We start from the raw sequence: 15,600 nt of genomic DNA, 5'->3' as shown, positions 1-15,600 counted from the left end.
TTAATTACAATAAAATTCACTTGAAAAGATAAAACTACATAATAATAAACTATATAGATAAAGGTGTCCTTCAATTAACACTTGACAACATAAATATTATATTGTGACAATACGCCCCGCTATTAGAGAGCAAGTGTGTATGTGACTGTGTGTAATGATGATGTTTTATATATAAAAAACTGTTAAAATAAGAAAAAAGTATTGAGTGACAAAATACAGAACTAATAAACAAAAACTTGTGCTGGTCAAACGGTCTTTCTCTTTTAATCTTTTCAACATTTTTGGTCACTAGAAAATTACATTTGTGGTATTTCATATAGTTTTGATGATTATTCTAAATAAAAGTAAAAATGTAATGGAATAAACTGAGTCCAATATTTATAAATCTACTGTATTTTTCAGCTGTTTGTACAAGCTTACAGACATTTCCGATAATGGACAACTTCAGCTACATCAACTCTTCTCTGCTCATCAGTCATCGCCCTCTAAACTCATCTCAGACCGATAAGACTGTGTACGCCATCTGTGCACACATACCAGCAGGACTTTTCTTCTACCTGTCCTTGGGCTTTCTCAACATGTTCCTGGGCATCCCAGGCAATGTAATGGTTGTGTGGCTCATTCAAAAGAAGAGACGCGAGTCGTCCACATCAGACATCTTCATCGCCCATCTTTCTGTGCTAGACATTTTTTTCTGTCTCATTTTTCCTCTGGAATTTGCAAGCATTGTCTATTTGACTACCAGCACCAACTGGTACATCCTTCGTTTTTTTCTATGGCGTCAAAGACTTTTCGCCCCTCTTCTTGTCCTGTATCTCTTTAGACAGGTATATGGCTGTAATGCATCCCATTATCTTCACCAAACTAAAGGACACATGGCATCGGCCTGTTTGCATTGGTGTCACGTGGTTTGTGATTTTGGTCTGCTCTGCAGGGAAGTGTGTAGGAACCTTTCCAGACTTTGATAAAGTCTTCACCGTCATGATCCTCACCGTATTCGTCTTCATGGTGTTCTGTAACATCTCCATTCTTAGGGCTCTAAGACAGTCGGCTCCAGGACGAGACAAGAGACACCCTATCAAGAAAAAGGCCTGTAAGATGGTGCTCATCATTCTGATGATCGTTGTCTTTAACTACTTGCCACCTGTGGTTCTCTATCCATTCCAAGACTATTTTTCTCCAGACATCTTCAAATGCTACATACAATATATCGTCTTTGGCTTCATGGACCTTAGTAGTGTCATACAGCCGATTTTATATCTCTCCCAAGGAAAAATGCTGGTGGCTCCGGCGTGCTGCTGTAGCTCCGTGGAGAATGACACTGAACGTGCTAATGCAAATAGTCCTGCAAATGCCTGATGCTGTAAAACACCAGTGACACCAGATTAATTCGATCATTAGAGAAACCTAATATATGTAAATGCAGTTTCACATATGTGACACAATCTTTGAAAACCCAGCTAAAGTCTTTTTTATTATTTACGGTTTTCTATCTATAAAAAGAACATTTTGTGAATATAACATTGATATCTTGATTGAAATCAACAAGAAACTTTTATGCTCCTAATCTCATAATCAGATTATGAGACTTTAATCTGGATTTCACAGACAGGGTTACATATTGTGTTTTAAGGAGTTATTGCATGCTATTTGTTTCTTTTACATTCACGTTCAATTCTTTTTTTTCACATTTAAGTAATATATGAATATCTGCTATCTGACCTTATGAAATATTATTTTGGTTTACCTGTTGCTTATCTTGTGTAGATCTTGGTTAATGTTTGTAAACTCTGTGTGTAGTGTTTGTTTTCTGTAAAGCTGCTTTTTTATTTAATTTCTCGTGTGTACATTTTAGCGGCATCTATAAGGTTGTGTAAGGTATTAAAAACCTTTAAAAAGTCGTTTTCTTTCAGTCATGGAAGTAGAAATAGCAGGCTTTCAATTGCTGTAAATGAATGGATAGCCTATCTGTGTTATCTAAAAAAAAACAACAAAAAAAAACAACAACAACTCTAAAAATACTTTAGTTGTAACAAACAGGAGAAAAGCATTACTTAAAAACGGTTCTCATCTCATCATATTTGCAGGTCATCATATACAATAAATCTGTGGGGTAGCATTTTAAAAAAACATTTAAAAAAATGTATGCAATATTTGCATTTGTTTAAAGCAAAACGTTTAATTACTTACCAGGCTACAGGTGAAGCATAGGGGTCATTTACACTGGTGACGCGGGGGACATGTCCCCACCACTTTTTGAAATGGCTGATTTCGTCCCCACCACTTTTTGAAAGCATTTGGTTAAAATGTTCTGAAAAATTAAGCAAACCAAGAAATGTTAAAGGTTAATTTGCACAAAATAAAACACGCAATGCAGTTTAGATACATTACTGTACCTAAGATTCTATTGTCTACCTTTAAAAGTACAGTTTACTGTTTTATACCCCAGACTTTAACTGCTACCAAATTCTTCTTAAAATTGTGTATATGTGGTAAAAGCTTCCAATCTCCCTATATACAATATCTTTGCCTCTGTGCCGTAGAATGATTATTATTTTTGTGCAAGGAAAAACCAGAGAACAAGTGAATGAGAGTGGTAATCGAACCGTTGCTAGACCCCATAGGGTCAGTCATGATTTATCACTGTTGTGCTATGTGTGTCACTGTGATAAGTTCATGTTGACATCACTGAAGAGACTTCCGCCTGCCCTGGTCGAATAGCAAACAATAGCGACTCTAGATTCGAATCCATCCAGCTTTCATGGCCGTACGTGATGGACATGTTTGTCTCTCGACCCTATCTTTCTCTCGCACGCATGCATATTTTGCATGGGCTCACTGTGTGTCAAAAGGGCAGCTTTTCACCATATTGTTTGGCAGTGTAGAAGAAACAATGAAGTACACGAAAATAAAGAAAAGGACAAGAACTACAACAGGAAGTCGGCAGTCACATCCCACTGTAAAATGACATTTTGGCTAAGTGATGTTATTGCAAAGGCAGGCACACCAACACACACGTACCTCTGTCGAGTCTTTCCTAATAAAAGCATAATGAGTCCTGCTCCTGTCAAAGGGAAAAAAGAAGGGACTGGACAAAGAAAGGGATGAGGAGAGAGAGGGCGAGAGACAGCAAGATATAGAGGGAGAACGTGGCCTCATCCCTAACAGATGTGAAACTCCTGCTGGCACCACATTAAATTGATAGACTGCAGTGAATTAGAATTCAATTAGAACTTTATTTTAAATGTTTTTAAATACATGATTTGGACTAAAGAATGAACATAAAGCAACCAATAACAGCTCAGATAGATAGGAACTGTTTAAAAACAAGTTTAAAACCATCTCAGGGTGAGATCCCCAAAAGGTTGATAAAATATAAAAGCTTTATTTCTACAAACTATAGTGGCTACTTTGCTGATACTAAAATATAAGCAAGTTTAATTTTTTTGTAGTCACAACAAATTCCCAAAGATACTTATTTACACTTAAATAATTCCCAGTGTAAAATTATTGTAAAATGTAAAAAGTATGAATAAACTATGAGTAAGTGAACGGTTTGGTATACCTCTAATGCATTTGCAGAAATATTTCATGCAAGAGACTACTGTTTAAGAAAGTATTTTTAGAGTCATTGTGTAACAATTGATGCAAAGCCAGAGAGATTCTGCTGTCTTAAATTTTATGATAAGCCAGTGGCATTTTATTACAGCAGGACAATGACAAAAGACTAATTTTGTAAGCCAGCGCTTTTTGATTTGTGAGGCGGCTCAGATACACACCAGGGGCCTCATGTATAAAACTGTGCGTAAGATCCTTACTAAAAGTCTGCGTACGCACAAAAGCCAAATATGGCATACACCAAAAATTATGAAGACTTCTAAAACAAAGCAATGTTCCCTTTATAAATCACAGATCACCTGCAAGTGTGCATACATGAATCGTCCTCATATCCCACCCTGCAAGCTCATTCTTCCATCAAGTTTGTTTTTTATAAATCACAACCTTTGGGTGGGAACTGCCGTACGCACGTTTCCAGACCCATTTTGTGCATACACATAGGCCCCAGGGGTTTCACGAAATGCTCGTAAGTACACTGAAACTTCCCAGAAGCCCAAAATGTTTTGCATTAAAAATGTTGTTTAGACTTAAAACATACATTTTACTGCGCAAACACAAAATAAAAATGCTACGTTTGTGAAATATTTGGTTTTAAAGTGCCATTTGGTGTGTTTTAATTATAATTTTGTTTAAAGTAAAAGTTTTGATACCCCTGAGAGACCCTTGCTATAGAAGTTAGTCAGTAACGGTTATATGTTTTTGCTTTATCTGCCTTAACAAAACAACACAAGTTTGGCTGCGCTGTAACTAATGTAAAACTAAAAGCATTACTTTTTGTTTTACTAAGAGAAACAATAAGCTATCAAAATTTAATTTATCGAATTTATGAGCATTAACAGAACGATGTTAGAAACGCACGTCTGGCCAATCATGAAATAGCTGTCATCCAAGGCAAGCCCTCTCTAAAAAATGTATTGTAAAACTCTCAAAGAGCCTCAAAGAACCCTTCGACTTCACGTGGCGCCGCAAGAAATGAATTACATCACATTACCGCGAGAGCAAATCGACAGAAGACTCCTCCCTATTTCTCCAATAGCTCTCGCGATATTGTAATGTCATTCAGAAAGGCAAATCCGAAAGATTCATCACATATGAAGTGATACATAACTTACTTTTTTGGATACGAGGGTTCATCGCGAAGCGTATTGCTCCCTGTTTGAGCAGCAACCTCGATGTAAATCCAGCCTTGACCCTCATTGACATAGCAATGAGGCGTGAACGTGAGACTTTGACTGATTCTCGTCGGAATATCTCAATCAAAAATGAAATTTAACCACGCTGTTCTCATGAATTCAGATGGCGGAACTTTATAGAGACGTTTGTGTTCAATAGTACATCCTAATACGGAACAACAATAATAACGCTTCTTTGGCGCAGACATTGTAAAACTTGACAGACTCTGTGCTTCTCACACACAGGGGTTGCTTTTATGCAAATAGCGTGAGAAGTAGTTTGCTGCAGAGCCAAAAGGGAGGAGCTGGAGCTCCAGCTTCCCATCTCTGGATCTAGCGGGCGGGGCTTGAAGCGCGAGTTCAAAGGAGGGGCGTGTTTCTTAAACCGTTACGTCACGAATGGGCGTATTGGAAGCATAAAGTGCAACATTTTTAAAGAGCATGTTGCATGTTTAGAGTTACCTCATGTGTAAATGTCAATGTTTTATGACCTATTAAACGTTCATTATACTCATAATCATACCAACAGTCTGTCTCAGATTTATCTGCTTGTCCCGACAAAGTGAAAACTGCCCCGCATATACTGTAAAAACTGTTAAAACCAGCATAAGTGGTTTTAGCTGGTTTAGCAAGCTGGTCTAGATATGCATAAGCTGGTGAGCTGGTTTTAGCTGGTTTCCCAGCTTGGTTTTAGCTGGTTTTGCTGGTGTAGCAAGATGATCTAGCTTGGTCACTTTTTAAGCTGGTCTAGCTGTGTTTTGGTCACTTTTTAAGCTCGTCTAGCTGGCTCACCAGCTTGACCAGCTTTGTCAGACGGGGAGGATAAGCTTAAACCAGCTACTGCCACCTTAAATAATAAAAGGTTATTGTTGGCTATTGCATAATTGTGTAAAAAAAGTGTAAATAGGATTTTAAAATACAACAGTGTTGCTTATGCCACAGGATGTAAGTACTGTATAGTGGTTTTCATATATGTGTGAATTGTTATGCTGCTAAAGAGCATCTGGCATTCTAGTTGTTTTGTTCACACCACAAATGTTTCCAGTGGTTTTTATGACTGTCCTCTTATATATGGTTGTGCAAGCAGCGTTTTTACTTTGTAAGCTCCACCCATGGTTTCTATGATTTTGTAAATTAAAATTTATATTTTTAAATAAATTCAAAGGAGCAGATGCTGTAAATAAACATGACTGCTTATATTGAAAATGAATTGATTTTAATTTCTGTGGTTCAGTACATCTCATAACTTTTTTGGTTTTAAATAAACAGCTTCCCGGTCCAGATGCCATAACACATCAGTTCCTTGAAGTGTAACATAATGTTAATATTTTTGTCTGTATGAGCATTAAGCCATTATGTTGTTGTCAAACTAAGCTAAAATGTTGAGGCATGCATTTGGCAGATGCTTTTCCTATAGCAACAATGCATTTAAAGTATCATAGTATTTTATCATACTGTTTGTTCCCTGAAATTAAATCCACAGGGCACAGGCTTGGTGTTGTATTGTAGGCTTTATGCAGTTGGCAATGCGTAGAGTTATGGTTAATCTCAAGGTGACTTAACTGGCATGGGGCTTTATTTTATACTCTTTTCTCTTGCCACTCTTGACATCACCTTACCTGTTATTATCAGTGATACAATGATAACAAAAACTTTTTTTTTAAATATCGTAAAGATGATCACTTGTAAAATTAAAAAAATTGCTTAGATGCCAACCAAATGAATAATAATATCAGATGTGTAATCATCATATCAATGTCTGTGAAGCTATTTATTATTGAATGAATGGTGAAGTTGTATAGTTTTTTAAAAAAAGTTTACCCTAGGACAGTAAAATACCTGACAAATTCCCATCTTATAGGAAATCAAATCCTTTTAGCAGAAATACCTCCCACCACAACGAACCAATTACATCACATCTGACATTTACTTTGAAGACCCCTAGTCACTTTCAATTTCTCATAGAGATGGAGCGAAATACCATCATCACACTTGTGTGTAAGTCCATTTATTGTTGTTGTTGAATTAAGAGTTACTGTATACTGAGAAAGATGCATATTTTAATGAAATCTTCAATTTTTTAAATCTGTTTCTGCAGTTGTTTGGTTCTTTGCACATCAGAGAATCTCTGGGACAGTAGTGAAGATGAACGTTAAACCAGGAGACAATGTCACTCTTTTCTGTGATTGTGTCATACCACTTAGTTACTTCATTGTTTGGTTTAGAAACTGCTCACATGAAAATCAGCCATCGCTTTTGATAGATATCCAACACATTTTGAAGGGGACCTATCCACGTTTTAACTTTGTGCACAACAGCTCCAGTAACACCTTTGATCTACATATTAAAAACATCAGCGTATATGATGAAGGAATATATTACTGTGCAAAAGCAGAAAAGAAAATAAGTGGCACCTTAAGCTCAAGACTTGAGTACCAGTATGGAAACAGGAGCACTCATCTGACTGTCTCGGGTAAGAAAACTTTTCTGCTTTTGTTCATGCTGATAATACTGGAGGATGTTTACTTAAGCCATAATTCTACATGAGAAACAAGCATACAGAAAAGTGAATCTGACATCATTTTAAAATGTTAATTGTCTAAACATTTAATGAGGAAGGTTAAAATGACATTTGCATGTAAATCCAGTTTCTGGCCGTACTGAGATTTCCAGCAGCACCGTCTCTCCTCCTCCTCCTGTATCAGACTGTTTCCTCTGCTGGATGCTGCTGGTCAGTGTTTGTGGTGTGTGTTTTCTCCTCTGCTTCATCTGTGTGTGCCTCTGTCAGAAGAAAACTACAGGTACTTGTGAATCCAATCCTTCATTAAATATATATTAATGAGCAGAATATGAATCTGCACACCTAATTGGCTAGTCAAGCAATTTAATTGCATAAATCAATATATTTACTGTAAGTGGTGGTCTAATTTTAACAACTCATTTCAGATGCTGGAACAGATCACAAAGAAAAGATAAACAGGGCTAGTAGAAATAGCTTTGAGGTATGAATAACACAAACATTTTTATCAAATATTTATTTGAACAAGATAACTGCAGTATAACTTATAGTCTAACTAAAATACCTTAATAATTAATTCAGAGTAGAAAAAAATCTGCATTTCAGGGTGATGTTGAAGAAGTGTCTTATGCTTCCTTGGATGTGAAAACCAGAAGACAGAAACAACTCAAGAAGAAACAACAGCAGACTTCTGACTTCAGTTTTTATGCTCCAGTCAGAACAGACGCAGCGAGAACTTCTGATGAACTTTCGGCTGGTTAGAAAGATCCAGGTGCCGGTATATCTGAAAAGTTTTGACTGTAACAATACATTTCAGGTACAGTTAAAAAAAATCATTGCTGTTTAAAGGATGTACAACTCATAAGTGACGTTTGATCATCAGTGCTGACTATCATCCTCCAAATTGCTTTTGTGTCTCTTAAACCTATAGGCTTTCATTGACTGTTTTGATTTAGTGGGCTGTATCTGACCCTTTCACTCTCTGTTGGTGAATATGTGTTTCTATAATTAAAAGAGATATGAAAAAAGTTTTTTTAGTTTGTTGTTTTGTATGCGTCACTGACCTTTGTTGAAGCGAATAAGGATGAGCTGAATAACAGGATGTTATAGTGGGTTTCCTGTGTGCACTACTGTTTAGGTCATGTATATTTCTTTTAGATATAAAGTAAGAAACATTTATCTGACTCTTTTTACTTGTACAATAATTTCTCAGCATATTGAAAGATGTAAGCAGTTTGGGTCTGCAGGTCAAGCCTGCAAAATATAAACCTGCCTTTATGGCAATTACAGTGTCCGCAGAATATTTTTACTTAATTGTAGAAAAAAAAACACTTTCATTTTTAGTACAGGTATATATTTTTTTTGAAAAGCCACATATAGATCTTTATCAACATATTTTTATTAATTTCACAAGCTGTGTTTTTTGGGGAAGGGTCTTTCATTCTAAGTCATATAGACAATCTTAACCACAATTGTTTCCACTCAAGTTCAGCACATAAGACAGAAATAGACACGACATTGTGTGTGCTTGCTTATGTGGTCAGTGTGTGGTGGAGTTGGTTTGTATGCATGTTGTGTTTGCAGTTTTCCTGTACACTCTCTGATGGTTAAGAAATATCAGCAAATAGACTTAAACTGAGTCGAACTGAATATATTTATTCTATCTATTGCATCTACATTTTTGTTACTTTTTGCACTGAATAGTCTATAAATGCATGAAATATTTCTTAATCATGTCTGAAACAGATCTCCTTTAAGTGGTCAAAGTAGTCAATATGAATATGGGGTGGGGGTCACTATAGGTTTGCTTTTGTCAATTCTTTATAATAGATCTATACATTCAGTTTGTAGAGTTTATGTGTATTATTATGTGAACGTCAAGTAAGTATTAAAGGGGAACTTAGAAAGCACTTTTGCATTCAGTCAGATAAAACATTTATGTGCTGGCCTGTGGCATCGGCAACATAGAGGATTTAAGTGCTCCGTCTCATGATCTGTGTAGACCTACTGTGTGCCCGTCTACTCATATATTGCATGCAAATTAACATCCTTACAATGTACAATGGGGTTACAATAAAATAAATTTTCATTTTCAAATATACATCAATCAAATAAACTTACATTTGATCCAAAGTGACTTACAAACGAGAAAGCATTTAATTTTAAATGCACGCTAGGGCCACCTGCCAGTGCAAGGAAAAAATTGTCAGGAGTGTGATAGCCTTAAAGAGGTCATAGTGTGAAAATCTGACTTTTTCCATGTTAGAGTGCTATAATTGGGTCCCCAGTGCTTCTATCAACCTAGAAAATGAGAAAAAGATCAACCCAGTAATTTGTTTGGGTAAGCCATTTTTTGCAAGCATGTGAAAAATTAGGTCGCTCAGATTTCGTCTGTTTTGTGAGGTAGGTAGCAAGGCGAACTACAATAATATGCACTATCCAACCTCAGCACTGCCATAGTGCAGAGAGAAAGAGAGAAAGAAAAAATACTTGACAGCACAATTGAGATTCAATTACAACAAACCACCATCAATGTGATCAGTGTTTGCATTTCATCCGCTCATTTGCATTTTAAATGACACACCCAAAAACGGCACACTTTTGCTCAGGCCTAAAGTGGCAATTTAAACATGCTATAATAAATTATCTGTTGAGTATTTTGAGCTAAAACCTCACTTATGCACTCTGGGGACACCAAATATTTATTTTACACCTTAAAAAAATTCATAATATGAATAAAATGAATAAAGTAGCATTGACCAGTAAAATATGGTTCTTATCACAAAGGAGAATGCTTGTGAACATCCCTACACATATTTTAGCAGCAGTAAGTAGCATAGAAAAGTGCAGTGCACAAAAGATCATCAGCCGTAACATCACTAGCTCACATGTTTCTAGAAATGAGTGAAAATGAAAAAATGATCAGGTGCCAAAACAACTGTTCATGACATTCATGAGGTTATATGTTTTGAAATTGATTATTTTGAACCTCTTTACTTTCAACAATGACATTGTGACCCATACTGAATGTAAGTGAACTTGAAGTTAAGTGTAGCATTGTGACTAAAGTCGATGACATGTATTATACCGGATGAAGATGCATTGGTGACATAAAATACAAACCGCTTCAATAAACTTTAATCAGTTGTGTTTTACAAGCAATTTACACTATATTCACCCTGTGTACACAGAAGAGTACTTGTCTGCCAGCAAAGAGCCTGAATTACCCCCAAAATGATCTTATATTATTTATTAAGAGAGTTTTGGCGACCCCTGTCGGAAACTCTTGTGTAGACGATCTGTAGAAATTCAGCACATTGGACAGCGCTCTATGTTAAATACAAGCAGACGTCTGTAATCTGCATCTCATTTCAGCAGTATATACGGCTGTACTTCCTGAATATTCAGGACATATTTAAAGAGAAATTAGCACTTTGCAGACAAAATGGGGGTTAGCTGATATCTCATTCTACTTTCTTAAAGCAGTTTGTAAATATCACTTTTGGACAAAGCCTCATATTAACCAACATTAATTTACAACATTAAGATCGTGCACTTCAGAAGTACATTTGACAGTTAGGAAGTGAAAGATCTCTAGAGCAACAAGTCATGTGAGTATCACAGTAAGTGAAAGAGAATTTCATTTAATGAAGGCCTTTCAGCAGTAGTTTCAGCTTCTACCACTGGGGGGCAGTTCAGAACACACGCATGCACACACACACGTATTCTTGGTGTCCAATAGGTGTGAGCTTCACGATTTGTAAGTAGTCTGAAAGGCTTGTGGGTTTCCTGTTTTGTTGCCTCACAGCTTTGCAATTCAAGACACTATAACAAAATAAAGAAGCTCATGAATTATGGTCCTATTTAAACTTTTTTCAAACAGTAAGACACTCATGGCAGATCTCCGTAAACATCTGCACCTGACAAATGTGTCTTCTGGTTTAAGGCTTAGCAACATTGTGAAGCTACAAGAAGCACAAGACCAGAGCAAACTCTTGATAAGGACATGCACCTTTCACTCAAATGTCCAGCTCATTTTTTTCCATTGACGTGAACCAATCAGATGAGACCTGATATCTGCATCACTAAAGTTATACACAGCTATTCACACTCACTCGCTGAGATGGAGAGATCAAGAGTTACTGCGCTTTCATGTAAGAAAAATTATACTTCTTCATGTGTTATTATTTATTGTAATATTTAAAGCAGCTATGGTCTAAAAATATAATTAGTTTTAATTATTTGTTCTTATATTTTAAAAAAAATCCTTGCCATTTTTATTTTTAAAAGATATATATTTATTAAATTGTTGCTCTTGTAGATGTACTGTTACTGTTCAGTCAGACAATAATCTATGGAGAAGAAATCGAGATAAAGTTCAGACCAGGAGACAAGATCACTCTCTATTGTGACCGTCCTTTAACTGATGGTTACATCGTATGGATAAGAAACTGCTTTCAGGAAGATCATCCCTCTCTCATAATAGATCACAACTTAATGTACAAAACAACTTTCCCACATTTAAGCTTACTTCTAAACTCCAACAATAATTCTTTAGACCTTCATATAAGTAACATTACAGTCTCTGATCAGGGACTCTATTACTGTGCTGAATTCATGAGAGTATCAGGAGTGCAAAATCGTGGAAACCGATCAACACGTCTCTCTCTCGATGGTAAGTTTTTAGTATATTCTTTGTAATTTTATCTTTATTAATCTTTATTACACATGTAATTCTTTTTCGGTATGAGAAAATAATAAAAACAATGGAAATGTAGCTATTTATTTATATTTATCACAATTTGTATTTGTATTTTATTGATTCAGCAACTTCATGTTCTGGAGCCTTTAGCAGCACCGTCTCTCCTCCTCCTCCTGTATCAGACTGTTTCCATCACTGGGTGCTGCTGTTCAGTGTTTGTGTTGTGTGTTTTCTCCTCTGCTTCATCTGTGTCTACTGCCGCTGTCAGAAGAAAGCTACAGGTACTTATATAATTATTATTTTATTTATAAACACTTTTTTTCAGTATTCCACTTTATACATTTTACTAACAGAAAGTTAATTTGCAACTTCTTTGCAACTGCTGATCATTACAGTATTAAACAATCTACTAACACTTTTATCTATGAAGTACATGTCATCTTCTTCTAACCCTAACCCTTTACCTACCCCTACCCCTAACAGTCTACTAATATTCTAATGAGAGTAAGGTGACATGTCTGTACATGCAGTTAATTTAATGTCTAAGGTGGACTATAAAGTATAACCCGGTTGGTGGATTATTTGTCTTTGTCAATGAGCAGAATGTATACCGGGAGAGACTGCATACAGAATTAATCATGCATCTTTTAAATGCTACATTTACTGTATGAACCTATAAAAAATAATGGTTAACTATAAATAAAAGTGAACTTTAAATAAACTGTTCAGGGTTGTGTTACATATTTACATCTTAACAACATTTTACTCAAAACTTTGCTCAAATATTTCTTTATCAGATTTGCACTGTAGATTTTCTTACTGTACCATGTTTTGTGGTTGTTTTAGGTTTTGAGAGTGCAAAGATGTTCACAGTAAATGTTATGAAGGTATTTCTGTCTTTACTATTAAACTTAAAAAAATTCAAAGAAGACAGGAAAGGTTAAACAAATGTATCTTATTTACTTCAGATGGATCCGACAGAGAAACATCAATGTGAGATGAGTAAGACTGGAAAGTTCTGCCATCATTCTGAAGTCACTTATAGACTCCTGCCATCTGTACATCACTATGAAAAAATGTGAATCTCTTTGATCAGTTTATGTAAACTCTGCTTTCGCCAGTTAAAAACTGCTTACTGCACATATCTGTACTCAGCTATCTCAGACCTTTCTCAGTTATAAACCACATTTAGGTACAAATACATAAACTACCAAACAAGGAATATACAGTACATATTTACATATTTTGTGAATTACCTAACATATCATTTAAAAATATGTTAAAATAAAATACTAATAAAAAGTAAGAAAATTCTTATTATGTACTGCATTTCCATATAGAAGTCTATAGGTTATCTAAAGCTATTCTCAGGTTATAAATTCTATTTAATTTGAATAAATCTTTGAAAAGATGAAGACAAAGCTATTTGAATAAACTTTAAAGACCAGGATGATGTGTGTTTTATGTTTACTCTAAAACCTTGTGTATTAGGATAAGCACACGCACAATGACCGTTGTGACCGCATATCAGTGTCTTTCACAACCTAAATCCCAAATAACATCAAATTGTAGCACATAAACTTTGTCATTACTGCTCATTTAATAGTAAAGATTGACAATTTAAACAAAACAACTTCAACTGGGTTAAAGTGAAGAATAAACCGCAGTGAGCAAGCTGCCCTTCTTGCATTTGGATGCTAACCACCAACACACAAAACCACATATTAGCTACTGAAAAAAATGACCAGCAATAACAAATGAAGTGCGAGTACAGACCAGATAATGTCATGCAGCAGTGAATGTAAAGCATTTATCTTGATTTAGCTTTATCTCATTATAAATAAAAAAATATTGCATGACATCAAATGTGTCATATAAGTGAGACACCTACAATGTACAGTGCAGGGGTTTATTAAGTAAGTGTTCAACAGATGGTCTTCACTAGTTAAAAGTTAGTAAAATGTTAGTATGACCGGGTGCATAATATAAACAAGTTAAATAAGTATTTTAAAAGTTTTCGTAATTGACCTGACACTGACATTATTTATATAAACCTTTTAGGTCATAAAAATCTTCCTGTAACATCAGACACGTTTGTAGTTATGAGAAACAATAAGGACATCTTAAAACAGGAAACCACAACCTTGTGTTTGTTCTTGTGCACTAATAGGTGTTAGCTGGTGCCTGCTTATTGCACACAAATGTGCAATTTGTGGTTATAAGCAATAGGTTTACACCCAAACTCAAAGCAACCCGGTAGGTGTATGCAGACAACTACAAGATAAGCAACACTTAATGCCTCTTGTTCTTTTCTATCATAACCTAAAATTATTTATCGTTTGGAATAGATGAGTAAAATCATAATCTGTTAACACCTAAAATCAAAAAGGCTGTTGGAAACAACCCCCGATGTTAAACACAAGAACAGATCTGTAGTCTGTATAATATATAACATACATATACATATATTGACAGAACATAAGGTTATACTTGTACTTAATTCTTGAATGATACATTAGCAAATAAAAAATTATATACATTTAAAATATATTGAACATGTACATTCAAATGATGCGTTAAGCTTTTAACACATTATGTGTAATTTTAACACATTATGTATCATTTTATGTTGATTTGTGTTAAAGCTGTGTTAAAAGTCACACAAAATGTGTTGTTTAAATAATAACACAGAGATGTGTGGATTCGGGGACAACACAATTAGTGTGTTGTCCCAGAATTAACACTAATGTGTTGTTTTTAACAAGACGTCTCCTGGACCATCAACACTATATCACTGGCTAGGAAAGGCCAACAGTGCCTCTATTTCCTCCGGAAACTGAAGAGAGACAGAACCCCAGCACCCATCATGTGCTCATTATATCGAGGCACCATTGAAAGCATCCTGACCAGCTGCATCACTTTGTGGTTTGTAAATTGCACCACCCACAACTTCAAAGCCTTGCAGCGCATAATAAAGGCAGCAGACAAAATATTCCCTTCTCTTCTGGACATGTACAATAACAGATTAACCCGGAAAGCACTCAACAAAGTGGGTGACCCCACCCACCCCTCACACTGCTTCTTTAGGCCATGTTTACACATACATGGTTATTTTGAAAAACTGAGACATTTCCTTTCGTTTGCACTCTTTATTTACATGCAAATGGAGAACTCGCCTTTGAATCCGATTCTTTTTAAAAACTCCGGCCAGAGTGGAGATTTGGAAAATCTTCGGTTACACGGTTGCATGTAAACTGAGACAACGGATGTTTAGCCAGACAACGTCACAGTATGTGCCAGAGCTCGCACCTACGCCAAAAGTGCGACTTTGTTCAAAAGAGGAACAGGAAGTGATTCGTTGCTGTTTTCGGGATTCTGATTGGCTTAAGTGAGCTTGAGCTTCTCGTTACACCGCCAGCTAGAGGTTTGGAATGCTCCTGAAAAATGTCAGTTTATGAAAATAGCCGCCCACATGTAAACATTGTCTTAGTCTTCTGCCCTCTGGAAAGAGCTTCCGGAGCCTCCAGGTCCGAATCACAAGACTGAAAAACAACTTATGATCCGATCTTGCGAATCACTTGTACTCCGAT

General features: G+C 35.8%; 1 protein-coding gene and 1 pseudogene across 1 annotated transcript; both read left to right on the top strand.

Annotated features, from left to right (window-relative positions):
- Nucleotides 1-434: 434 nt before the first annotated feature.
- LOC129445453 (uracil nucleotide/cysteinyl leukotriene receptor-like) lies at nt 435-1,390 on the top strand (annotated as a pseudogene).
- Nucleotides 1,391-11,327: 9,937 nt separating this feature from the next.
- On the top strand, nt 11,328-13,227 carry LOC141353601 (uncharacterized). The gene is made up of 5 exons (XM_073860001.1): nt 11,328-11,462; nt 11,630-11,983; nt 12,136-12,291; nt 12,857-12,897; nt 12,979-13,227. Exons 1-5 carry the CDS (start codon nt 11,372-11,374, stop codon nt 13,090-13,092), a joined length of 756 nt encoding a protein of 251 aa, XP_073716102.1. The 5' UTR covers nt 11,328-11,371; the 3' UTR covers nt 13,093-13,227.
- Nucleotides 13,228-15,600: the final 2,373 nt, after the last annotated feature.

This window comes from Misgurnus anguillicaudatus, chromosome 3 (genome assembly GCF_027580225.2).
Source record: "Misgurnus anguillicaudatus chromosome 3, ASM2758022v2, whole genome shotgun sequence".
Classification (NCBI taxonomy): Eukaryota; Metazoa; Chordata; class Actinopteri; order Cypriniformes; family Cobitidae; genus Misgurnus; species Misgurnus anguillicaudatus.
The sequence above is the reverse complement of the archived record's forward strand: the minus strand, read 5'-3'. Positions and strand labels throughout refer to the sequence as shown.